This window comes from Strix aluco, chromosome 9, assembly GCF_031877795.1.
Source record: "Strix aluco isolate bStrAlu1 chromosome 9, bStrAlu1.hap1, whole genome shotgun sequence".
Lineage (NCBI taxonomy): Eukaryota > Metazoa > Chordata > Aves > Strigiformes > Strigidae > Strix > Strix aluco.
In genome coordinates this window covers 5,585,658-5,610,733 of record NC_133939.1, presented here as the reverse complement: position 1 = coordinate 5,610,733, position 25,076 = coordinate 5,585,658, and the positions used below count along the sequence as shown (strand labels likewise).

The 25,076-nt window shown below is 46.6% G+C and overlaps 2 protein-coding genes and 1 long non-coding RNA gene across 7 annotated transcripts in view; 2 read left to right on the top strand and 1 right to left on the bottom strand.

Annotated features, from left to right (window-relative positions):
- Nucleotides 1–288, bottom strand: part of UGGT1 (UDP-glucose glycoprotein glucosyltransferase 1) — a 48,325-nt gene extending 48,037 nt beyond the window's left edge. Inside the window, exon 1 of the mRNA XM_074833590.1 lies at nt 67–288. Within this exon, the coding sequence (XP_074689691.1) occupies nt 67–220 (154 nt within the window). The 5' untranslated portion in view covers nt 221–288. The remainder of the gene's footprint in view (nt 1–66) is intronic.
- Nucleotides 271–1,786, top strand: LOC141926998 (uncharacterized). The gene is made up of 2 exons (XR_012624264.1): nt 271–497; nt 1,299–1,786. It is a non-coding gene; the product is annotated as an uncharacterized LOC141926998 (long non-coding RNA).
- A 981-nt stretch (nt 1,787–2,767) lies between these two features.
- On the top strand, nt 2,768–24,227 carry SAP130 (Sin3A associated protein 130). 5 transcript variants are annotated; one of them, XM_074833584.1, is made up of 21 exons: nt 2,768–2,851; nt 3,576–3,693; nt 4,629–4,864; nt 5,443–5,601; nt 6,724–6,835; nt 8,327–8,451; nt 9,311–9,435; nt 10,032–10,182; nt 10,415–10,505; nt 10,784–10,888; nt 12,067–12,208; nt 12,474–12,595; nt 15,119–15,421; nt 16,475–16,649; nt 17,912–18,016; nt 18,765–19,126; nt 20,526–20,771; nt 21,077–21,202; nt 22,128–22,231; nt 22,917–23,030; nt 23,277–24,227. In XM_074833584.1, exons 2-21 carry the CDS (start codon nt 3,582–3,584, stop codon nt 23,433–23,435), a joined length of 3,174 nt encoding a protein of 1,057 aa, XP_074689685.1. In that variant the 5' UTR covers nt 2,768–2,851; nt 3,576–3,581; the 3' UTR covers nt 23,436–24,227. The 5 variants fall into 5 exon arrangements, with proteins under 5 accessions (XP_074689685.1, XP_074689682.1, XP_074689684.1 ...); XM_074833581.1 differs by having other exon boundaries at nt 20,523–20,771; XM_074833583.1 differs by having other exon boundaries at nt 16,472–16,649.
- The last annotated feature ends 849 nt before the right edge of the window (nt 24,228–25,076 follow it).

Genomic DNA, 25,076 nt, shown 5'->3' with positions numbered 1-25,076 from the left:
CCCGCCTCCCCCGCCCGGCGGAGGCGCCCTGAGGGAGGCGGCCGCAGGCCCCTGGCGCGCCGGGGCCGCCCCGCCGCGCGCCCCCTCCCCGGCCCCGCGCGCGGGTCGCCGTGGTAACCGCACCTGCGAGCGGCCGCCACGCTCCCTTCCGGCTCGTGCCGCGCCCGCCGCTTCCGGGTACGGCGCTTCCGCTGCCGGGCGAGAGGGGCCGCGCCGCCATAGAGTCACCGCAGGGCAGGGCCAGACTGTCGCCCCCCCGCCATCTTGGGGGGCGTCGTGGCGGGTGGCGGTTCCGCTCTCTTCCCGCCCCGCCGCTCGGCGCAGAGCTCAGCCGGCGGGCGGGACGGACATCGCGGCTTCCCCTCGGGGGCCCCTTCCCGGCGCCTGGCACTGCGCAGCCCGGAGCCCGCCTCAGCCCGGGGCGGGGGCCGGGTGGCCGCGTCCCGCCGCGCTGCGGCGTCACCGGCGTCCTGCGCGTCCGCGGAGCCGCAGCCCCGGTAAGGCGGCAGGCGGGGCGCGGGCACGTTTCGGGCGAGTTGCCTGTCGCCTCCCATCAAACCCGGCGATGGGCGGCGAGCGGGGCCCGGCCGGAGCCGCCGCGGTTCTTCAGCTGCGCCCGCCGGAGCAGTGGCTCTGAAAAGCCGCGTTTGGGCAGAGCTGCGGGCGGGGCACCCGGGAAAAGCAGTGCGGGCCTGCCGCGGCGCGGTCACTCCGGAGAGCCCCGTCCCCGAGGGAGCGTCCGTGGCCTGGCCGGCAGCGGCGGGATCGGGGCGGGAAGCGGTTTGGGTCCGAGTGCCGCTTCGCTGGAATCCCTTCTCCCTTCAGCGACCTCATGGCAGGGTTCTCCTTTATCACACACCCCTGCGTGTGCCGGCACGCTGTCACCTGCATCCCAGCACGGGGGAGGGTCCCACCTCTTAAAACGTGAGAACAGCCGTGTTGAGTCAGTATGGACCTGTTTGGTTGGAGACCAGGGCCCTGCCAGAGCCCTGGGGCATGCAGGTGAGTGTAAGGTCAGGGCAAATAGAGCAGTGATTTTTCCAGAACATTGGTGGAGTCTCAGTTTAAGAAGTAGGTAATGCCAGAGGCAAAGGTGGAATCAATGTTGTTTCTTTCATTAACTGGTCTAGTTGGCGACCTGTCCTGTTGAAAGGAGTTCCACAACATAGTCACGCTGTGCAAGGAACAGCTTCTTTCACTTGCTCACTTGTTCACAGTGTAAATATGAGGGGAGATTGAAAGCAGCATATGACAGATAAACAGTTGTTCTTTATTCATCTTCTCTCTACCTTTTACAGCTCTCCATCAGAACTCCCTCTGAAGCGTCCCTTTTCCGGCCCAAAGATGCCAACTCCATTTAGCCATTCTTATGTGTTCTGAGTCTGATTATCCTTACCACATCCTCTGAATGTTTTGTAGCGCTACTATGATATTTTTGAGCCATGGAGATGCGGGAGCAGAAGTGCTCATCTCATTCAAGAGGTGTTGAGCCAGAATAAAGTTGGGAGTCCAGCCAGGCAAAGTAACTTTGACAAGTGTAAGGACAGTGTCCCAGGAGTCAAGCTCTCTGATAATGGTCATCCCCAAGAGCAGTGTCCCTTCAAAGCAAACCTAACCGCTGTCCATCCATGCCCAAAGCTTCCTCAACAGCTGTTTGCAGGGTTGTTCACAACACAAACCTGAAGGTTTTGCAAGGCAAAATTAGGGATTACTCAAATGTGATACTGTAACTTCAAGGTTTTCTTTGTGTTTTCATTTTAAAATATTACTAAATGTGAAAATGACAGTTGTCTATCTGACTTCGTCTCTGAGCCTCAGGACATAAGGACCTAAACGAGAACAATGTCATGGAAAATAGTGGTATACAGAGGTGTGTGTAATCAAACATGAGGCAGCCCTAGGCTGGCACCATCTCAGGGTTGCAACGAGGTTTGGGGTTTGTTAATTTATTTTTTTCCCCTCAGTCCCAGAGAGTAGCAAATGTTTATGCCAGAGACAAGGGATGTTGGAGTCAGGTATTCACTGATGTGATCTGTTTACTTACAAAGTCCCCTTTCCCCAAACACAGCAGGCGCACCGCAGCAGAACTTTATCTCCCCCGGGGCCAGGCCGGTTGTACGTTCTGCTCAGCTTGTTCTCTGCGCTCTGTGAAGCTCTCCCTGACTCCAAGGTGCTTCTTTGCATACTTAAGTTTAGAAAGGAGAAGCGAGAAGCAAACTTCTCCCCAATACCTATCGGCAGAGTTATTTTCCGCCTCCCAACCCGCCGTACCTTGGTGCCGGTAGCACGTACCACCGTGTGAAGGGCCGGCTCGGCCCCGCGCCGCTCTGCAGCGGGAAGTGGCAGCAATGAGCAGCGAGGAGGTGAAAGGGGCCCCGGGGCGGCCCTGCCTGCGGCACCGGCGGGGGTGCAGGCAGCGGAGGCCGGCAGGAGGGGCGCAGGACGGGGTTGGTCTGGCAGGAGGAGCAGGTGGTGAGAAACTCGGGGGGGTGGGTGTGGGCTGGGCTTGTGACCGCAGCAGCCGCCGCCGCCGCCGGAGGCGGGGGGCGGAGGCGGGACCGCCGGGTGGCCACGCCCATACCGCGTTTCCTAGGAAACCCCGCGGCTCACGGCCAATAGCGCGCCCGGGAAAGGCACCGCCCCTCCCACTTCTCGCGAGAGCTCTGCGCGCGCGCGGACTACGCCTCCCAGCAGCCCCTGGGGAAGGGCTGCCGCAGCCAATGGGCGGGGAGCGCTGGGGGGGGTGGGGCTGACGGGGGCCAATCCGCCGTGGGCAGCTGCGGCGGCGGAAGCGGAGCTCGGTTCTCGGCGGCAGCTCAGCGACGGCTGCCGCGGGGCGTCCCGGGCACAGGTAACGCCGCGGGCGGGACGCCCGGCACCGCCTCGCTCCGGGGGGCCGAGGGCAGCTCCGGAGAAGGGCTGTGGGTGGGGGGGGCGCGGCGGCCGGTGCTACTTCAGTGCGCGGCGACGGCGGGGGGTGGAGCTCGCGCCTGGCGGCAGCGCTGCAGAGCGGGGCGAGTGGCTGAGGCGGCAGCGGCGGAGAGGAGAGAGAGGGGAGAGGGGCGGGGCCCTGCGCGGCGGCAGGACCGGGGCGGGAGGTCGGGAAGTGACGGGGGCAGGCCAGGCGGGAGCAGGGCTGGGCAGGGCAGGGCCGGGCCGAGCGCTGCCGACCACCCTCGGTGCGGGCAGGGGCGGCCGCGGGCGCCGCCGCGCTCCCGGGAACATCCGGGCCCTGCGGCCCCTCACGGCGGCACGGCAGGGCGGGCCCGGGCGGCACGGCCGGCCCTCATTGGCCAGCGCCGTCCTGCCCGCCATTGGGTCGCCGCCTCGTGAGGTCATTGGTACGGCCGCCCCTCACTGGCTGCGGAGGCCGGCGCCGGATTGGCTGGTGTGGTGGGGGCGCGCCGCATTGGCGCAGGGTTGGCAGCGCCGCTAGCGCCTCGCCCAATGAGAGGGGCGGGAGCGGGGGGCGGGGCCTGCCGGGGGCGTCGTCGCCCCCCGGGGGGCGGGGCGAGGGGGGGTCGCCGGTAGCGTGACGTATTGTGACGAAACGTAACGGTCGGCGGTGCCCGCAGGCGGACATGAGCTCGCAGCAGTTCCCCCGCTCGGGCCCGCCGCCCGCCGGCCTGGGACCAGCGCCGCCGCCCATCCCCACCAGCGGCTCTGCCGGGCTCATCGCCCCCGCCGCCACAGGTAAGCGGGCTCCGGGCCCCGCAGGGGACGCGCCCTGCCCCGGCCTCCGCCGGCAGCTGCCGGCTCCAGGGGTGGGGGGTGATCCCGGGGTCCCTCCCCCCGGTGTGTGTCCGTCCCCGCCTCTCCCCCGGCTTCTCCGGCGGTCCCAGGCGGTGTGCAGGGACGGGGCCGCACGGGGCGCTAGGTGGGAGGAGCGGGACGACCCCGCGGGCGCGGGGCAGCCAGCCCGAAAGCTGCCTCGGTCACGAGTGGGAAGAACAACGTGAAAATAAATTTAGTTGCTGACTCTGAAAAGCGGCGTCAGGGCAGAGCTGTTCCTTTGCTCCTTTTAAGCATGTTTGCTCCAGCTGCCTGCGCCCCTCAGCAAATCTTCTGCGTATTTTTAGCAGAAGCAGCAATGAGTGAATATGGGAACATCTCATGTAGCTGAAAATGGGGTGGGAGCCCTGATTCTAGTTACTGCTGTCCCTGCCAAGATGACAGGTTTCAGCAGGCTACCAGAGGTGGTTGAGGGGATCAGCTTCATTTTCAGGAGGGTTTGTACTTGTTTTCCAGCTTGATATTCAGATACGTAATGCATTAAATGAAGACTTTTTAATAGTGCCTATTTGATGTGGGACTTTATGGCAGTTACCTAGATAATTATGTATTTTTCACTTGAAAGAAAAATAAGTCAGTCTTTGTTTGAAGAAGGTGTTTAGATGGGCTTCTCAGAGATGACCCCAGGTTGCCTGGCATGACAAGGCCTATCAGTTCTGAGGGGAACCAGCAGAAGCAGTGCCAGAGGTCCTAGGGTTTTCAACACTGTAATATGTTTAATTGTAAGAGTGAATTTCTTCTCTTTAGACAGACTGTTTCTGACATGACATCTCTCACCTGGTGGGTCACCAATAAGAACTTGTTAACCTTTTTTACCTTTTTCTTTTTTTTGCTAGTGAGTGATGAATCTAGTCGCGACTCAGAAGTTGCCCCTAGAGAACACATCGGCCCTGGCAGCTCTATACAACCTCGAGAAGAAAAGCAGGAACCAGTGGTGGTTCGGCCATATCCACAGGTTCAGATGTTGACACAGCACCACCCTGTCCAGTCTGGTGCCCCGGTGACAGTGACAGCACCACCAGCACATTTGACTCCAGCTGTCCCACTTTCCTTTTCAGACGGACTTATGAAGGTAATGAGGAGGTTCATGATTCATAGGGGAAAAAATACAATCTATATTGCAAGTTAGAGAGTTGAGCAAAAATAAATTACACCAAAGACTTCCCTGCTTCTGTTTCTCAAGCTTTTCTTGCGTGCTTTTACTGACTGTACACTGCCTCGTGGGTTTAGCTGTTCTGTATGATATGCTGAGGACTTCGTAGTATCACAGTATTATTTCTGAGGGGGGTGTTTTTTGTTTATATCTTAAGAGTGATTTCAATCAGTTTCTGAAATCTTCCCTTTTCGCTGCAGGAATGGATGAGGATATCAAATTAACTGTTAATGCTTAGTGTCTGTAGGGAAATACGGTAGTCCTAACAGATTCCCCTTGTGACTCATGCTGTATGCTAGATAGAAACTGCATATTTCCAGTACAAAAGATGCCCTTTTTCGTCATAAATGAAAATGACCTATATCTTTCCTTTCCAGATACTTAACCATACTTATTCTTGAATTTCTCTCCAGGCTTTGACCCCCCAAAATTATTTCTGCTTCAACACTGAGCCTCATTTGGAGTTGCCAACATTTCTGTCTTTGTATTTCTTGTAGCCTCCCTTGAAGCCCACCATGCCCAGTCGGCCCATTGCTCCTGCCCCACCCTCTACTCTCTCGGCTCCCACAAAGGTTCCTGGGCAAGTTACAGTGACCATGGAAAGCAATATACCACAAGCTCCAACAATTCCTGTGGCAACGATCAGTGGGCAGCAGGTCTGATTTTTTTTGTCGTCTTTTGTTTTTTTTCCTGTTCCAGCTCACTGCATGGTCAGATCAATACTAATATTGGTATAGCTGAGGTAGGCTCCTGCAGCAGGAGGGGAGGTAGAGAGAGCAGGCTTCTGCATTCAGTGGCCACTGGTTGTTGGATCGGTTCTGCTTGGAGCATTAAACCTCAGACTCAGTTGTCACTAGCTCTTTAGAAAGCTGCTGATTTGTTGTAATCATACAACTGACGTAGCACAGTGAGGCTGTGATAGCAGAGCCATATCCAAAAGCTGCTGTGCAGCTGAGTCTTTCCTTAAAAGCTCCTGCTGTTTCAGTATCATTCGGGGAATTCCTAGTGTAGACAAACTGCTGGGATTCATCACCGCAGTGTTTAGCTCTCCTGGGAGCAGATCAGAAGAGACTGGTAAACAGTTCATGGTTTTGTAGTGTGTTCTTATTAAACCTCTAGTGACGAAATTTGAGGGGGGGAGTGCAGATAATGCTTTAGAAATTTTTTTTTTCCCTCTAACTTTGACTGCAGAGCCAGTCCTTGTGATTTGAAACTACTTTGCCATCACTCTGAAGTCTCAGGGTTTTGATGTAAAGTGCCTTTAGGGGGATTTGAGTTAGGCTGGCTAAGGATGTGCAGCAGCTTCAGTGGATTTTTATCTTTATTAATATGCCTGGGAAGTCCAGAATTAGAGGAAAATAGAATTACCTTGTTGCAGCATTTGCCAGGTTCCCACCATTCTCTTGAGTTTACTGGAGAGGTGGTATGAACCTGTGCCTTAAATGTCGCTGATGGCAGAAGGGCCATCTCTCTGGTTGATGTGTGGGTGACTGCTGGCTGACTGTCGCCCATGTACCAACCAGAAAAATAGATCAGTGAAATAAATCAGTGTTCACATCTTCCACACATTATGTCAGCAGGCTCTGTAACTTTATCCTGTAGAAACATCTTCCTTTTTCTGCACTCAACTTGTAATGCATGCAATGTTTGTACACCAAGTATTTCTACAGAATCTCTTTCTGTCTTTGGGACTTAGATACAGTAATAGTGTGGCCGTTAATTCTTGTTGACACAGCTCATAGTTTACTTTGGGTTTTGTTATTTCTTTAACTCTGCAGGGGCATCCTAGTAACTTGCATCATATCATGGCTACCAATGTGCAGATGTCTATCATCAGAAGTAGTGCTCCTGGGCCTCCGCTACACATCGGAGCTTCTCACCTACCCCGAGGTAAAGATGCAGCTGTGCTATCCCTGCCTTCTGTTCACAGCCTCTCAGGGGAGCTACATCTAGCCTTCACCTCTGAAATTATCCTCACTGCTAACACAGCTAATATTTCAGCTGTTAAAACTGCTAGCATAAATAGGTGACTGCTGGCCTTTTAAGAATTATGTTGCCTTCAGCCCTTTAGGACAGGACTGTGTGACAGTGTTTAAAATGCTGGCAGATACCAGCACGTCTGTTCCTCTAGTTCTGTGCTGTTAAAACAGTGAACACTTTCAAGTAAAATTATACGCTGGTATAGACTGACCTGTCCTGTAAAATGTCATAGATGCTCTTGGCTGCAAGCCTTGCGCAGCTGAGCAGTTGTGAGGTGTATTCTTGTACCCACCTGTCACAGGATCACTCGTGCATTTTTGTGCGTGCTAATGCATCCTCTGGTGTGCGTTTGCATTTACCCTTGAGTTAAATGCTGGTGATAACTACAGGCTCTTGACTACCAGGGTTTTGGTTACTACAGCTTACAAAACAGGAGATCAGCCCCTTGAAAGAAGCCCTGCATTCAATACAGTCTGTCTGATTTCTGAATGCAGTTTTACTTTCAAAAGTTTATGGGTTACGTTTCTAGTTCAACTTTAAACTGATCTGAATTCAAAGTACGATTTATGTTTTTATTTCTTTTCATATTCAGTGGTTTTTGGTCACTCAAGAAAAATAAATTGATGTGAGTAAAAGCCTAATCTTTTACTACAGTAGGTGGAAGGACTGTGCAGCTTTATTTGTAGCTGAAGTAATATGTAGTGTTGTTCACTTGATTCTTGTGGGACAGCTGCTACAAACTTTGTATTGTCACTTAGTGTATGTTTTCTCTTTTCTTCCTGCTCTTTTTCTCTCAGCTTGAATATTAACTTTTGAGGTAATAATTTCAATTATGTACATCTACAGAAGCTATGCAGTCTAGTCCATCAAATGATTTCAAGGCTATTTGCTTTCTGCAGTGATTTCTTATGATCAGGAGACAACAAGCAGTAGACAAATTAATCAAATTGCAGGTTTAAAAGATTATGTTTTTGTTGTTTTGGGTTTTCTTCTACTGCATGTGTATTTTTCTTCTGAACTTCATCAGGTGCAGTGAGATTATTGTTGGTATCGGGTGACTTATTTACACATTACTTCAGTAATCAAACTGAATTATTTCTACTGACTTCCGTAGCTTGGAATAGAATAAGATTGGATTTGCAATATAAGGTTATTATAGGGGAATAAGAAGTATCAATCGAGTCAATTAATTTAGAAAAATACCTACCCTTCCCCGCACACTTTTGTGAACTTCCCATATATTTGCAAGCCTTGCTTTTAGACCAGTGTCACCTGAACTGACATACATGTGAGATACATTAAAGCTGGAATATGTACCGGCTAACGTCAGAGCCTGTCTCTGCGGTCACAATGGAGCCATTTGGGTGCACAGTATTTTAACACACTTGGTTTGCTTCCCAGGTGCAGCAGCTGCTGCAGTGATGTCCAGCTCTAAAGTAACTACGGTCCTGAGACCAGCTTCACAGTTGCCAAATGCAGCTACAGCTCAGCCAGCGGTTCAGCACATCATTCATCAGCCAATCCAGGCAGGTAGCAGCCAGGCAGCTCTGCAGAACACTGACCACCAGCTCCAAATTCTTCCTGGCACTTAATTGTAACGTATAACCTGGAATTGCATGTTCACTGGGCCGAGGCTACTGTCAGCTCTCATCCAGTTCTGTTTCTTGGGTACCAGTTTCTAGTAGCAAGTAGTGAAATAGTTGCATTAGTCCTGTGGTTTTATTTCCTTTGTAGAATTGGTGCCAGAAATTGTTCTTTTAACTGTCTCCAAAGTGATTAGAAACTGGGAAGAGGATTTAGTTCAGATATACTCAAGTTTTAAAGTCTGAAAAGTCTGGTGTGGTATGTTCATGAAGATTTATTCTCAAATATATGTATTGATGCAGAATTTTAAAAAAATCTCGTTTTAATATGCTTCTGTGTATCTCAGATTATGTGCACATACAAGGAGGAGGTGTAGATATCATCTCCCTACAATAGTACTAGTGTTCAATGTTAGGATAAAGGGTTAAACATCTTTACTTTGTGCTTTCAGTTAGGATCCCACTGTAATCACCTTTGACTTCATGTATATACTTGGATCAGGGTTTCTTTTCATTCTGAAGGGAACTGACCTTTGTTTTTTTTCCTAAAGACCTTCAAGGGATCTGGTTTTGTTAACTTTGTTGGTTACCAATTCCTATGGTACTGATTGTACATTCTTTGAAAACCAGGACAGATCTGCATAGGAGCTTGCAGATCAACTCAGGAGGGCTGGAAATGTCTTAGAATGCTATAACTTAGTGATAAGATGTAGGAAAACCACTTTTAACCAAGTAATTCCTAGTTATTCTCTAAACAGCAGAATTTCTTTTCTAAATGTGTCTCTTTGATTGGTTTTTATAGTCTCGTCCTCCTGTGACAACTTCAAGCACTATTCCTCCTGCTGTGGTGGCAACCGTCTCGGCCACAAGAGCTCAGTCCCCTGTTATAACCACAACAGCAGCACATGCTACAGAGTCCACCCTCAGGTAAAGACACTTTGAAATCTACAGTGCTCTGACTTTACAGAGGCTGCAGGCAGGGGCAACAACACGTTCATCATCCACATCTAGAGGATTATCAGCTCTGGGATGGTGTAATACAAAAATATTATATGCTTGCACAGTGCAAATGCTTTCAGTTCTATGAATAAAAGTTACTATAAACATGAACTGTTGCTCTGTGTTCTGAGAAGGAAAGACCTTAATGAATCAGTTTTGAAGTCCCACTTGCTGGAAAGCAGAGTTTCTGTTGGAGGAACTTGTGGCTGATTTGGCCTATCTTTTTTTATGAAGACACAGAGGAAAATGGCACATGAATGTTGAAAAGGCATCCCTGACAGAAAGTCTCTTTTATGGACTGATAGGAGTTATTGATAAGTCTGGCCTCATAGTTGGGTAGGAAGGGCAGATGAGGACAGAACAGTGTAGTTCAAATTTCTTGTACTGCTTTACCATGTGCTTGTCAGCAGTGCTGGTTTCACAGAGGAGGGGGGAGACCAAGGCCTGCTGTGTGTCCCTGCATTTTATCTTTCATATTTAGTATCCACGTGGTTATCTTCATGATTATTTTGCTTTCTCTCCAGTCGACCCACCCTGTCTATCCAGCAGCACCCACCTTCTGCAGCTATTAGTATTCAGCGGCCTGCCCAGCCGAGGGATACGGCTACTCGAATTACACTACCATCTCACCCAGCTATAGGAACACAGAAGCCACAGCTCCACACCATGGCTCAGGTAAACTGCAAGAAGAAAAAAAACCACCACAAAAACCCCCCAACTTTTGCTTCTTCCAGACATCTCTTTTGTTTAGAACTCGAGGGCTAAGATTAAATTTGGGAAAAGAGTTCACATTAGGTTAGAAATTCATGTTCTTTACAGTCAATGCAACGTGATTCCATACTAAGCTATATTTTAACTTGATATTTTTAACAATATCTTTTAACTTGAAGGTTTTTTCTTTTCATAGAAAACCATTTTCAGTACTGGTACTCCAGTGGCAGCAGCAACAGTGGCACCTATTTTGGCAACGAATACCATTGCTTCAGCAACCACAGCTGGTGAGTATTCATAATGCTGTTGTGGGGAGTGGTTTTCATTGGTGCTTTTTGTTGTTTTTCCTCCTTGGAGATGGAACCTGATTACTTCTGAGGAATTCTTGATTTATGGTAAAGACTGCATTTGGAAGTGCATGAGCAGACTTCAGAAAAGAAATTACTGGGTTCTTCAGGGACGTTGTCTGGGTTGGGGTTTTTCCCCCTCTTTATTTGGATATAGATATATCGGTGCGATAGGGCTCCATAGAAAGATTTTGTATGCGTTTCTTTTTTTTCTTTAGGTTCTGTGTCTCACACCCAAGCGCCTACAAGCACCATTGTCACCATGACAATGCCCTCCCATTCTTCTCATGCTACAGCTGTCACCACCTCAAACATCCCAGTTGGTGAGTGATTTCAGTTTTAAGAAGAGTGTGTAACTGATGCTTCAATTTTTCTGTTTATGGTAGCAGTGTTTGTGCATGTTAGCAAATTAAGGAGGGGAAGAAAATCAGGTCAAGCTGGGAGAAACCAATTAACAGGTCTGCTGTGGCATAACTCTTTTTAATACCAGGAAGAAATAGATGTTCTAGGAGAAGTAAGTAATAAAATGGCTCATTAACTTAATTGAATTTTTAGACAAACTTGGGCCTTTTGGCATTTCAGAACCTGCATTGTATATACTAGAAGTTGTAACTGCCTGGTGATAGAATATGGCTTTTATAGTTGATTTTGTAAGTTCTTTCCTGTGTTTCTTGGGGTGTTAGGTGTAGTCTAGTCGAGTTTGATTAGTGTGTCAATTTGGAGTTAAAACACTAATGTCTAAAGGTGGGAACTTTATTTGCCTGGAATCTGCCGGAGATGTTTCCTACAAAAATGCATAAATTTCTTTCTGTTCCTCTCTGTTTTCCTGCTGACCTCCTTCTTGTTCTTTTGAGATCTTGTAATGTCTTTTCCTACCATAAATTTCCAAGGGGTAAAGTTATATCTCCATGCATCTGTGTTTCCTGTAAAGCGTTTGTAGGTGTTTCCTTTCTTTTGTTTGCCTCTGTCTATGTATACTTGTCTGCCTTGATCTTGTTTATCTTGATCTCTGTCAAATTCTACTTTTAAAACCGGGATAAATAAGTTTGTGACAGCAGAATGGATTGGGCTGTTCCTAAAAAAAAAAAAAAAAAAAAAAAAAAAACCACCCAAAAAAAAAACAAAACCAAAAAAACCCAACCAAAAACCAAACCAAAACCAAACACCTACAAAAAAACCCCACAAAAAAACAAAAACCCCTCATTTGAGCACTAGAGTAATTTACTCTGTTAGCAAATATAATTTATGTATGTGTTTCTAATATCTACCCTTTCTGGTATAAATTGATGAAAAATGTTTCATTTCCCTTGTTCTTTCTGCCTGTTGAGGAAACCTATCATCACTGTGGATAGGAAATCATCTGGGGATGGGGTGGGTTTTTTTGGGTTGAGGGGAAAGGGAGTAGTGTTGAGGTTTTTGCCAGGAGAATTAATCTTGCTTTTCCAACATTTACCAACTTTTTTTTTGACTGTCAACTGATTACATGTTTGTCTTTATGCAGCTAAAGTGGTTCCTCAGCAAATCACACATACTTCTCCCCGGATCCAGTCTGATTACACAGCAGAGAGGAGTAACCTCATACCCCTCTCTAGTCACCGGGCGTCTCCAAACCCAGTAGCAATGGAAACCAGAAATGACAACAGGTGGGGAAATAATGGCTCTGTGAATGAGAGTGTGTGTAGGTTTTGAGTGCCTTGCTGCTTTTCTAAGTTCTGATATGCTGGAAATAATGTGTTTAAAAACCTAGTGGAGGAGGGATTTTGTAGTTTTGAATTAATCATGATAGTTGAGATACTTGGTAGCTTATGACAGATGAGATTTCAACACTCAGGGGTGGTCCAAAGGCAGAGGTTGAAGATGAACTGTTGAACTGGTGTGTGTAATACTTGCTCTCTTTGATGCCTGTAGGCAGTCGGTGCCTGTCCAGTTCCAATATTTCTTACCAACGTACCCACCCTCTGCCTATCCCCTGACTGCGCACACCTATACCCCCATCACCAGCTCCGTGTCCACCATTCGCCAATACCCAGGTAAGACCAGCTTCGGGACAGGCTGACTTGGACACTTTGTTCAGTTGTAGCTTACCTATGAGCTGTAGTGATAGCAGAAGCTCAGAGGCTTTTATGCTGGATTCAGACAGCTTGTCACAAAAAGTCTTTGACAACTTGTTGGCTGAGGGGAAAAACCTATGGGCAAGGGGTACTGAACTACTTCAGAGGCCTGCTGAAGACAGCTAGTAGTTTCTTGGGAGTTTCACATTTGATATCCAAGGGTTTGCATCTCTAAGTAAGCTTTTCATTCTACAAATCAAAACAGTTCAGCTCCTCCAAACCAAACCAGCTCTTTGAGGCATCTTTGTTCCCTGGTGTTCTGACAAGCCATTTTTAATCTCTTTTCACATGAGTGTACAGTTTGAGAGAGAAACCTGAACCAAAAATGGAAAAAATAAACTGCATTGCATACTTTTGCATTAGCGTTCCATTTAAAAAAATGGAGCAATGAGTGTGTTTGAACTGTTGCAGTAATTTGCAGTCAAAAAGCGATGTGTAATGGGAGCCCACATAGTCAACCCCAGCTTGTGTCATTCTGTGACAAAATTTGGAGGACTTTTACCTTACTGAGTGGTTTAGGACTGTTGATGTGAATATTTCCACAATCCAAACATGCATGATTTGGATTTTCATGGAATATCTGTGTCTGCTGGCAGCACGTTACCCTTGAGCAGTATAGGGGGAATCCGGAAGGACTTGGAGGTGGCCAGGCCCATTTGCTGAAGTGTGCACAGGGAACTGAGGAGCTGCTGGTGCCTGTTCTTTCTGTCATTGAAGTTCCAGTGAAAAGTTGCAAGTCTTGACTGTAAGTCGTGTCGGGATTTGAGGTGGGCTTCAGGATAAATGACTCTCAAAAGGGACAGGTGAGCTTGTTTTGCAGCTTCCTGTGCTTTGGGTGAAGGTTTTAAAAGAGAATATGCAGGTGAGTGGTAGTACTTGGTGTTGGCAGCTGTGGTTGAGGGGGAGTTACAGAGCCCCTGACAGAACATGATTTTGCAGACTGCCAGGGGTTCCAGTTTTGGTAACCCAGGGGGGTGACGGTAGGCTAATGCTAATTTTTAGAAAAGTAGGCGTAGGTTCTTCAGCAGGAGCTCATTGACAGAGACATTTTGCTTGTTAAATTGACTTGAAGTATCAATTGAAGGTATGAATTATGGCAGTAACTGGTGACAACTCAGAGGATTCAAGGTATCAGGAGGGACACTCACCTGTGCTGAGCACAGCCAGGTGGGGGCTTAGATAAAGAGACTTTTTAGAAGATCATTGAGATAAAGAGAGTTAATGAAGAATTTTGAGGAAAAATGCTGGCTTTGGCTTTCCAAATGGTGGTTGTGTTTTATATAGTTTCCCAAAAGGAAATTGTTGCAAAGAAAGTTCTGCAGCAAGAGTGTTTTGCATAAGGTGTTCCACTAAGGGAATTAATGTACCATACTTTATACAGAGGCCATTTTCAGAGACCTGGTGACGGATTTCAGGTTTTTGACAGCTGTTTTTAGAGTGTCTTGTCAGCACAAGAACTTGATCGAAACCCTGTGACAATGACAAAAAGAGCTTGTTCTGTGATGAGAGGGCTCTCCATTGTTAGCAAGCAAGTCCATTGTTGGCAAGTTTGCACTTGCATTCTGTGTATGGCTGCAGAAATCGTGGTATTGTTCTGTAAAGACTGGAAAGCTGGAGATCCAGAACTGCAGGTAGTCTAACAGTTATTTAAGTGCTGCCTGGGTGATGTGTGACGTGCCCCACAGGGGATCTGGAAAGATGGAAACATAGTTGCTTACAGCTGTAAATTCAAATGAATGAATTGGAGTTCTTAGAGCAGGTGCTTCATTGGCAACATTGTTCTGCCACAAAAAGATTTTGTGTTCATTTGAGCTGTGGAATCCAGCCTGTAATTACAAACCCTGTTCTGAGCCAGATAAGATTATGCTCAACTTCAGAACAGTTTGTCCGCTTGCACTAAGGAAGACTTTTCAATGATTATGTGGCTGGGGAAAGGGGATAGGGAAGGGAGCCCTGTTTTAAGGTGCTTACACTTGAGTGTCTGCTTTCTCTCCTTGCTTTTCTACAGTCCAAGGTTTGGAGTCTTTTAATTGATGTAATGATAAGCTCTGTGGAAAGACAGTCTTTTGAAAAGAAATGGCTTAGGCTGCTGTTTTTTTGATTTTTTTTATTTTTTTTTAGCAGGGAAAATGCCAAGTGTTGGTACTTTCAAGCATTGTAAAATAGGATAGTGAGCAAAAATAGTGCACGGCTTTTTGAGACTGGAAGCTGGGTACAGAAATGTAATTTGAGTCTAAAAGTAGAGTTAAACTTGATCTTTTCTCTTTTGTGAAATAAACAGTAACGTTTAACTCTTCTGGCAGACAACCTGGCCCCTCCACTCTCAAATTTACTACTGCAACAAGCAGCAGTTAATTTTCCAAAGCAGAATAGCCTTTGAAAGTCAGGGTTTGCGGGAGAGGTGCTGGGCGGGCGTGACGAGGTGTCTGTTGCTGCTCCCAGTTTCAGCCCAGGCGCCCAACTCGGCCATCACGGCGCAGACCGGCGTGGGCGTGGCCTCCACCGTCCACCTCAACCCCATGCAGCTGATGACCGTGGACGCCTCTCACGCCCGTCACATCCAGGGCATCCAGCCGGCGCCCATCAGCGCGCAGGGCATCCAGCCCGCGCCAATCGGGGCGCAGGGCATCCAGCCCGCACCAATCGGGGCGCAGGGGCTCCACCCCGCGGCGCCGATTGGCGCGCAGGGGCTGCAGCCCGCACCAATCGGGGCCCAGCAGCCGCCAGCCGACACCAAGACTTCAGGTAAGAGCAACCAGCCAAGTCCCTGCCTCGGCCTAGGCAACCCAGCCTAACCCAGCCCAGCCCAGCCCAGCCCAGCCTAACCCAGCCCTGCCCTGCCCAGCCGCTCTCCTCCGGATTGGGCTCACGTTTTGCCTTTGACTCTTGAGCGTGTTACCACCTCTGTGCTCCTGTAGTGGACGCTAAATACAGTCATACACATATTCTCCCAGCAAAATATTTTTTACCTCTCTTAATTTACTTTTTTTAAGTGTACCGGTTCGAGCGTGCGGGTAGCCTTGAATGGGTTGCTTCAGTGGAAAAGACTGGTAGTGCCTGAGTTTAAACAAGTCTCTTCCATAAGGCCTTGTGGGAAAAGTCATTTACAAGTAAATGGTGTTCTCCAAACCGCTTCAGCTATACATTAAATCACCATAGCAATCAAAATATGGCCATTGGTAACCTGATCTTGGACTGTGATAGAAACCATCTTTCATTAAAAAATGATTGGTCTGATGAAACCCCACCAACTTGCTGAAGAAATGGGATGTGGCATCCAAGAGAATATGCTGTTGCAGAGCTGGCAGACATATTGTGTGGTGATCTCCTGGCTGTCTAAATGCTCTGCTTCAGTTAGTTGGCCAAACAGGCTTTGGCAGAAGGTCAGAACATAAACACAGCTGATGGTGCTTCCTTACAAGTGGCATGTATTGCCACGTAGGCTCTACCGTGAGCTTTACTCTGTTGACCCAGTTGTGTTGGTGATCTCCCTAGCAATTTCTGTGTTTTCCCTTTCTTCTGGAAACGATTATTTCCCTAGCAGCAGTTGTTAGGCAGGAGGTGGTTTCCATCTTCCCTGCAGAAGGTTCACTGATCAGATTGCTTGTAGCAAAGGTGCTGCTTACAGCATAGTCTGAAAGCACTGCAGTTGAAGACTGAGGGAGTCAGAAGGGAGCATGGACAACACGTGCTCTGCAAACACCTCCTTTGTCATCAGATTTCCTTAAGTAACTGCTGCTTTTTCTTCTCTGTATCTGTTCTTCTCTCTGCTGTGTCAATGTCCATCCTTCCCAGCAGTAGTCTTGGCGGATGGAGCCACCATTGTAGCCAATCCTATTAGCAATACATTCAACACAGCTTCTGCAGCAACTACAGTTGTGCAAACCCATAGCCAGAGTGCCAGTGCCAGTGCACCAGCCCAGGGCTCTTCCCCGCGCCCAAGCATCCTCCGGAAGAAACCAACCACAGATGGGTGAGTAGAACTGAAGATGACACGTGAATGACACTTCTGGGCAATCTAACCCAGCTAAATGAAATCATTTCAGTGGAGTTAAAAGTTCTAGCAGATTATTCAGTCAGCAGTGGTTATGAGTAACCTGCTGATCTGTGAAACACACTTCTTTTCCTCCCCCAGGGTAGGATATAGTTTTCTCTTACTGTCAGCAATAAAATGAGAAGGAAAGTTTGTCTCCTAGCTCTTGAAAATGACCTTTTGAGGGAAAGTGGATTTGAGGCTTTCTTACTTAGTGTTATAAAAACAAAGAGTTCATAATGTACTAAAATTAGAGTTCTGTGCTTTGTCTTCAGTGCTTTTCTTGGAAGAATATGTGGATGAGTAGAAAGGATAGGATTAGTGCCCTGCTGTGAAATCTGATTAGGAAAAAGGGAGGGAGTAACTTAAACTCTTAAAATATTTTATGTTGTCTGTCTAATTTTAAATGCCTGAATAAAGAGGCAAGAGACAGCTTTAGAATTAACAATGCATTTCCTCCCAACTAATGACTGAAAACATTTGGAACTGATGTGTTCTACGAGACTAAAATTGCATACGCTTTTTTATTTGGGTGGAAAGCTTTTATTAAGGCAGAGAAACTGCAGGCTGTAAAACTGAAGAAGAAATTAAAGCAGCAGAGGTAGATCACTCAAGAATGTTTCCATTTGAGAGGTTGATTATTTTGGACAACAATTCGACTTCCAGCTCCACAAGAGACTGAATAGTCTCTAAAATACTTTTCTGCGTTCAGCCCTGTGCTGCCTGACATCCACATTTAGGGCTTGAGGTCTTTGAGTCAGACTTTGACACAGTCTAGTCCAACTAAACGAAGCAAATGCCTGTCTGAGCACTGTTTAGTTCCAGGTGATTTGCTCAGTCTTGAAATAGTGGAGGATGGTGGCATGGCCAGACCTCCCTTTGTCCAGTGTTGGAGCCTGGCAGTCCCAGTAGGATGCTCTGTCTGGCAGGATAAAAGTAAAGCTGGCATTCTGGGAGAAGCCCCAAATGGGAGTGAGACTAGGCCGAAGCAACTAATGTTTTATCTTTAAAGAAGGTAAAACACCTAATTTGAAAAGTAAAATGAGACTCTTCCTGTAGTAAATCAGTTATACTGAAGACAGAGCGCAGTGGTACAGCTGTAACTCCTACCCTGGTTTGGGCAAGAGAGGGTTGATTCCTTTGCTCTCAGTGGTATTTGTCTTTGCATCAGGGAAGTGGTTAGATCTGTCTGTCTCTCACAGGCTGGCAGTCCGGAAAAGCTTAATTCCCCCTCAGCCACCTGAAGTAGCTAGCACACGTGTCGAGAGTACTATGCGAAGCACATCTGGATCACCAAGGCCTGCTGGGTAAGACTTTAGGAAACAACCAACTGCATCATAATAGTTTCATTATATTTGTTTGATTTGTATTCTTTGGCTATCAGAGTGTTTTCTTTTGGGAAAACTTAATCTGGTTTGAATTTGTCAGTGTAATGACTTAACAGACTGGACTAGCTTTGCTGTTGTGAAGCTGAGGCAGTAGCCTTTTAAAAGACACGGTTATGAGCGTTCACAGAAACAAAGAAAAAACCCTCTGCTGTGGTAAAGGATAGGCCTCAAAACTTTTTTCTACAGCACTTGGAAATTAATGCTGAAGAAAGGTAAATGGAGCTTCTATCTTGCTTCATTGGATTTCAGTGGCTTTATGGTTTATTGTTTTACAACTATCAGCCATGGTGGGAGCTCTTGCTCCCACATGAGGGAGATGGGGGGCAGTACAGCTTTGGTTAAAAGTTCCTCTTGTCTGCATTTTGAAACTGTCTTCATCCTTTTACAAGTTACCTGGAATTAGTCATGAGATTTGCTTGTTAGGGTGAGTGGAAGAAAATAGCATCTATGATACATACAAAGGATTAGAAAGGGAGTGGAGGAGGAAATGTAGCTGTGGAGACAGGTGTCTCCTGTTGTTAAAGGCATTACTGAGCCAGGTGTTACTTGTGGGTGCAGGAAAAACTGGATGGTCTGAACCCCACTTGGCTCATTCATTTTGTGCTAGGTGGCCATGACTGAGCTGCAGTTAACTTCAGTTTGTTTTGCTTTTTTTTTTACACTACAGTGCCAAGCCAAAACCTGAAATTCATGTGTCCATGGCCACTCCGGTCACTGTGTCTATGGAGGCCGTGTCTAATCAAGGCGGTGAGCAGCCCACCATTGCGGTCCCCCCTACTTCCCAGCAGCCCCCCTCTGCCATCCCAACAATCATCGCAGCGGCCAGTCCCACTTCGCAGCCTGCAGCAGCGCTGTCCACCATTCCGGGAGCTGTCCCGGCTGCTCCACCAACTTCTACCACAATTGTGGCAGCGCCCGCTCCTCCATCAACCATGAGCGGTGCCCTGTCTGCAGTGCTGGGTCCTGCAGTACCAGAGATAAAAATCAAAGAGGAAGTGGAGCCTATGGACATCATGCGACCAGTATCTGGTAGGTGGTTGTTAATCATCAGATTGCTGCTTTTGTTGTTGAGACAGTGGAGAAATTAGGAGGATTTCAACATGTCTATCCTGCAAATGAAATGACATCTCTTTCATGGTAGCACAGAACATTAGTCAAAGGGTTCCCATATGTCTTGTTACTCATAAAGTTCTTCCTTGCCTTCTCCCTAATATCCCATTAAATCACTTGTTATTGTGACTGCTTTGTTCATGTTCAAATGATCCAACTCCAAAGAGTCCGCATGAGTTCCTTGCTTAAAACGCACACATTCGGTAGCAGTACCAATATATTATGAATCAGCTCAGTTAATTTCAGTTTTCTCACAAATCCTACTGTTCAGGTCCAAGGGCCTTTCTTGTATATGAAGAATTAGTGACCAGAGTAAGACTTCATAGGGCCCTCCTGTGATTCATGGATATTTTTCTCTAGAACTTTTTAAAACATTCATTGTATTGCCTTAGTTATCCAGCTTGGCCATAGCTGCTATCAGATGGCATGATCAGTAAAATTCACATCCTCATGGACCTCCCGTCAGGCACTGGACTGTGGCAAAATGATATGAATGCATCCCACATTCATAAGTCTCAGAGTTCTGTTTTAGTTGTTGGTTTTATCATTCTCCTTAAAGCTGTACATTATCCTGTGATGAAAGAAGCTGCTTGCTCCAGGTGTCCCTGGAGCACAGGCAGATAGCATTAGGCTCTTCAGGGCACTCTTGTCTCTTACTGGCAGTTGTGGGTATGCCAAATTGTCAAGAAAGCCCATCCCAGAAATTTTTTGCTGCGCCTGAGTCACAGCTGGTTGAGCTTTTCCCTCCGAATGGCATGGACTGTTCCCTCAAGCTACCTGCCGCTCCACTGCCCAACCTCAGAGGTTTGTGTGCAGTAACCTGCTGATGCAGTGCTGTTGACTTGGCAGTACAAGTAGACTCTTGCGAGGATATCGCAGTCCCGATCTGATAGCGCTGTGACTCTACGAGAGGAAAGGGACTTGCTTGTTACTGACTGTGACCCATGCTGGCGTACGTACAAAGGTATCGTTTTTTACAGTAACACGAGACGGATGCTAGCATGGATTCCCTTTTGTGGCATTAAACTAACATAAGCTTCAAATATGAAGGAACTAAGGGACAATTACCTCTGCTTTCATTCTTTTCTGCTTTTGTATATGAGACACTAAAGATCTTAGCGTATAGGCTTGTCCTGGCAATTGCTGCTGGTTTAGCATCTGGCTTACTACACATACAGAGCTGAAGTGCTCGTACACTTCACGCTCCTCGCAGTGCGCTGAAACAGGAACTACTGTTGGAGGTAGTGTTCAGTGTTAGTGTGTTACCTCTACACCGCTAATGGCTTGGGCTCTTCTCCTCTTTCCTTCCTCTCAGCAGTCCCTCCTTTGACTACAAGCACCGTGTCTCCATCTTTGGCATTGCTGGCCAACAACCTGTCAATGCCTCCAAGTGATTTGCCACCTGGTGCCTCCCCGAGGAAGAAACCCCGTAAGCAGCAGCATGTCATCTCCACAGAGGAGGGGGATATGATGGAAACAAACAGCACTGATGATGAGAAATCCACTGCCAAAAGTTTGCTGGTGAAGGCAGAGAAGCGAAAGTCTCCTCCAAAGGAGTATATAGGTAATGTCATCTCTAATGTCTTTTTTCATATTCAAGTATCTGTATTTTCTCTTCCATTTTGTTTCTCAGAGAAGGTGCTTTGTCATTCTCCTGCTTCCTAAATATAAATAATACAGAATCCAAGTATCTGTTCCTCAGCACTTTCTGTATAGTGATGTTCAGGGAGAATGACCTTCCTCAAAACATAGAGCATCATTTTGTGTGAGGTAGTAACTCTAACAGAAGATCAGTAAGCACTGTGTCACGCTGGTCTACTTTCACCTGTGTAATGATAATAATACAGTTCTCCCTGGATCCTTTTCTAGATGAGGAAGGTGTAAGATACGTCCCTGTGCGCCCAAGGCCGCCTATCACGTTGCTCCGTCATTATCGCAATCCTTGGAAAGCTGCTTACCACCACTTTCAGAGATACAGTGATGTCCGGGTAAAAGGTCAGTCTGCTTCTTGTAGTCTGACAGTTTCGTTCCTCTGGGATGAACCACTCCAGCGTACCTGCGAAGGGTGTCCTAGGAGTGTTCTTAGCTAGCTGGTGTTGATACGCGATCCCACAAAAAGGTTTTGGTTGCAATTTGGAAAACAAGGGTTGATCAAGCGAGCTAGTGACTTGCATTAGCTGGATGTTGCCTAAATCTCTCCCATGCTCAAGATAAAGTAGGAAAGAAGGGAAGGACACTACATAGAATTCGCTATAATTTTGTAAAAGTCATACAGTTATTGAGAAATCTGTTCACATACAGTGATGGAAACTTACTAAAGAAAGGAATCTTTAAAGAAGTGATGTGCTACGGTGATATGCTACAGTTTAGTTCTCTGATTTTCTTACTACCTAACAAACTTGCTAGTTTAATCAAAAACATTATAGATTTAGTATAACTAGTCTTGTCAACTAACAAATGGGCTTTTAAAGGAGTTTTTTCTTCCTAATATGAGGAAAATAAAGATCAGATACCATTTTTAAAGTTTTTTAGCTAATACCTTAGAATTTTTAAGCAGATTGGGTTTTCACAACTGTGTAAATACATCGTGGAGGGGGTACATATGTATTTCAGTGGTAAAGAATGGCCCTTTTACTTTTTCAAGGAGGATGTTTGAAACACTGAGTGCTACATCCTTTAGATGGTGATAAAAATGTGATCTATTTTTTTTCTGGCAATACAGACAACCTGTTAATAAGCAAGAGCAGCAGTCAGATACCTGTCAGATGGGTAGCAGTTTTCCTGTCTGAATCCAGGCATTCTCATTCTCATTTCTTAGGCTGTATGGAGAGCAGGATTTGGGTTAATGTTTTTGTTTGAGAAGAGAGGCCTGGGGAACTCCTGAATTGGATTAACCTGTCTTTGTATTTCCTGGTGACAGAAGAGAAGAAGGCTATGCTACAGGAGATTGCCAATCAGAAGGGTGTATCCTGTCGTGCACAAGGGTGGAAGGTCCATCTCTGTGCGGCACAGCTGCTACAGCTGGTAGGTGAATGGGGCTTGCCAGCTTCCTACGACGTGGGGGAACACGGAGTTGTGTAAGACAGGAGGATGTTTTTACAAACTCAGTACATGGTCATCTGACGTTGGGATACCATAAAGGAGCTGGTGTGTAGTGCCCAAAGGGAGTGGGAGTGCTTTCCCCTTTCTCAGGAATGTGGCGTAAGTGGCTTGGAAACTTAGAGTGTTGATTTTGATCCAGACATAAGAGCTGATGTATTTTGTACAGATGATCAAAATTGGCAACTCCCTCCTGCTGATGCACAGGTCTGAAGAAGCGTCTGTTTGGGATGGTGCGGCTGATCTGAGGAGGCAGCACTGATCCACATTCCTGGATGCTTCTGTTTCAGGTTGGGGGTGAGGTAGGTGCTCTGCATTCTAGCACCAAACTCCCCAAAACCTCTGCATTCCTGGAATAGTATTGTGAGAAATAGGGGAAACAGTTCTGGTTAGGATCCATGTTTGTTCAGAAGTGGAGCAATCCTGTAAATAGGATGTTAGTAAGAATGATAGTGCCACACTCTACGTCAGAGGCTCCATCTTCTGAATTACTAACATGAGCAGCTGAGAGGGGAACAGATTATCGTCTTATCTGTGTAGCTTTCTTAATGTGGGCGAATGTTTGCTGGCCTAGCAGTGAGCCTTCTCATGAAGTGCTAATGTCTTTTAGACGAACCTGGAGCACGATGTGTATGAGAGACTGACTGCCCTGCAGGAGGGACTCATTCCCAAGAAAAAGGCAGCGACCGATGATGACTTGCATCGAATCAATGAGCTGATACAGGTAGGTGCCTGGGGCCTCTCAACCCAGCAGAACTGCTTTACCCTTCATTACACAATATCCTGCTGCAGTTAGTAAGAGCTAAAGCTGGCTTTGGAAAAAAGAAAAAAACAACACCAACCAAAAAAAATCTGATAGGTACACTTCTTGTGTTTCCAGTGCCATCAGTTACAAGTGGTATCAGGAAAAGGTACAGGGATTGCTTAGACCAGACAGTCTGCTCTTAATGACGACGGTGTTTCATTTCAGGGGAATATGCAGAGGTGTAAACTTGTGATGGATCAGATCAATGAGGCTCGAGACTCCATGCTAAAGGTCTTGGATCACAAGGATCGTGTTTTGAAGCTTCTAAACAAGAATGGAACTGTCAAGAAAGTGTCCAAATTAAAGCGAAAGGAAAAGGTCTAAAGCCAGAATAATGACTCTGGAAATGGAGAACGTGTACAGAATGGAGCTGAACCTTTTTGTAGTTTGGGTTTATTTTTAAGCAGAGCATCTGAATAAAAAGGATGAGTTTAGGGAACAGATGGACATGTGAAGCCTGGTGACCTGAAGGGATTGTCACTGATGTGTCATAACGAACAAAGATTTCTCTCAGGCTCATCCCTTTTTAAAGTCTTTTCAGTCCCATTTGTTTAACCCTCCTGATGTGTCAGTGCCTACTAATTGGATCTAGTGATGCAGTGTGTGGTGGACAGTGCTTTTCTGTTCCGCAGCTTAGGGGTAAGTGTACACACGGTGTGTGTGCACCCGTAACACAGGAGGTTCTGCGGGGGCCCCCGGGAGGCTGACGTACAGCTATCGACCCAGACAGCAGCCGTGCTTCAAAGCGTTGAAAATGACACCGCTTTCAGTTACCCCATTCAGTTCTTGTTCTTCTGACCTTCCAGTGTCTGAAGTAGCCTTCTTAAACCAGTTCCACTGCACTAGGAGATCTGCCACATCCAGAATCTCCAATGGCTCAGAAGTCCTAGCTGTCAAGTTGAAAAAAAAAAAAAAAAAAAAGGAAAAAAAGTGGGGGGGAAATCATTTCAAAGTGGTTTTGTAGTGTCTGTGTGTGTGTGTGTCTATGTTGGTGCTCTGGGATACTTGTTTTGAAGTACCTCTTGCAACAGAGGGCTTCCTGTAGCTGGTGTAATGTTAATTGTATGTACCACATACATCCTGAAAACATTAATAAAGGACTTGGAGGTTTTTGTATGTGAGCAGTTTGTATACCTTTATGCTAGTGGAACTATTCAACCTGTAAACTGAAAAACAAGTTAAAGCCTTGAAAGAAGCATTTTGGGGAGAAGAAACAGAATGCTGGAAAGTAGTCAGCCTCTTGTGCTGCAGAGGGAGGATAACTTCATTCACGTTTCAGCTCCTAAAGATGCAATAGGGATTGTCCCCCATGCACTTGTGCATGTAGCCTTAATGTTTTAGAAAGCTTGTCAAATCAGTTAATTTTTAGTCTCCTCATCAGGAGGCTTCAGTTTCACTAATTCAGTCTTAAGAATACTTTTTTTTACCCTCATCCAGTTATAGGGCTGTTATCTTGACTTTATCAGAAGTTCGATTAGAAAAAATGGCATTTAATTCCTTATTTCTGATTTTTTTTTTAACTAGGGAAGTAAGTACAATTCACACAGTTTTTAACACATGCAAAACCAATCTGTTTCAGATTTATCTGGATAGCAGTCTCATTTTCATATTAGCTTGATTTTACTTTTTAAAATAAAAACACTTCCATTGCAAGACACAATTCTAGTATAATGATACCATAACTTTGGTAATAGGAAAGTTATGATAATTGTTTGCTAATTTCCTTGGCTGGAAGAAAGAAAACATCAAAACATCCCTGTAGTTTTAGAAGCCTGCAAGGAGCGGGTGCGTACACGTCTATGCTGAAATGGAAGAGACTCGGGCACAGCACAAATTAAAATGCAGGACATGAGAAGGTGGGAATCAAATAAACTACTGCTTATCAACTTGTATTTCTGGTGCTTCAGGATGCTGTTTAGCATTGTTGACAAAGAGCTTCTGGATAAAATCCAAGGCATTACCAGC

Bases quoted from the DNA above. Each gene is read 5' to 3' on its own strand.
- SAP130 (XM_074833580.1), top strand. From the start codon at position 3,582: ATGAGCTCGCAGCAGTTCCCCCGCTCGGGCCCGCCGCCCGCCGGCCTG. The intron at 12,209-12,473 runs GTGGGGAAATAA...TGATGCCTGTAG, and splicing joins GAAACCAGAAATGACAACAG to GCAGTCGGTGCCTGTCCAGT. The intron at 12,596-15,118 runs GTAAGACCAGCT...TGCTGCTCCCAG, and splicing joins CACCATTCGCCAATACCCAG to TTTCAGCCCAGGCGCCCAAC.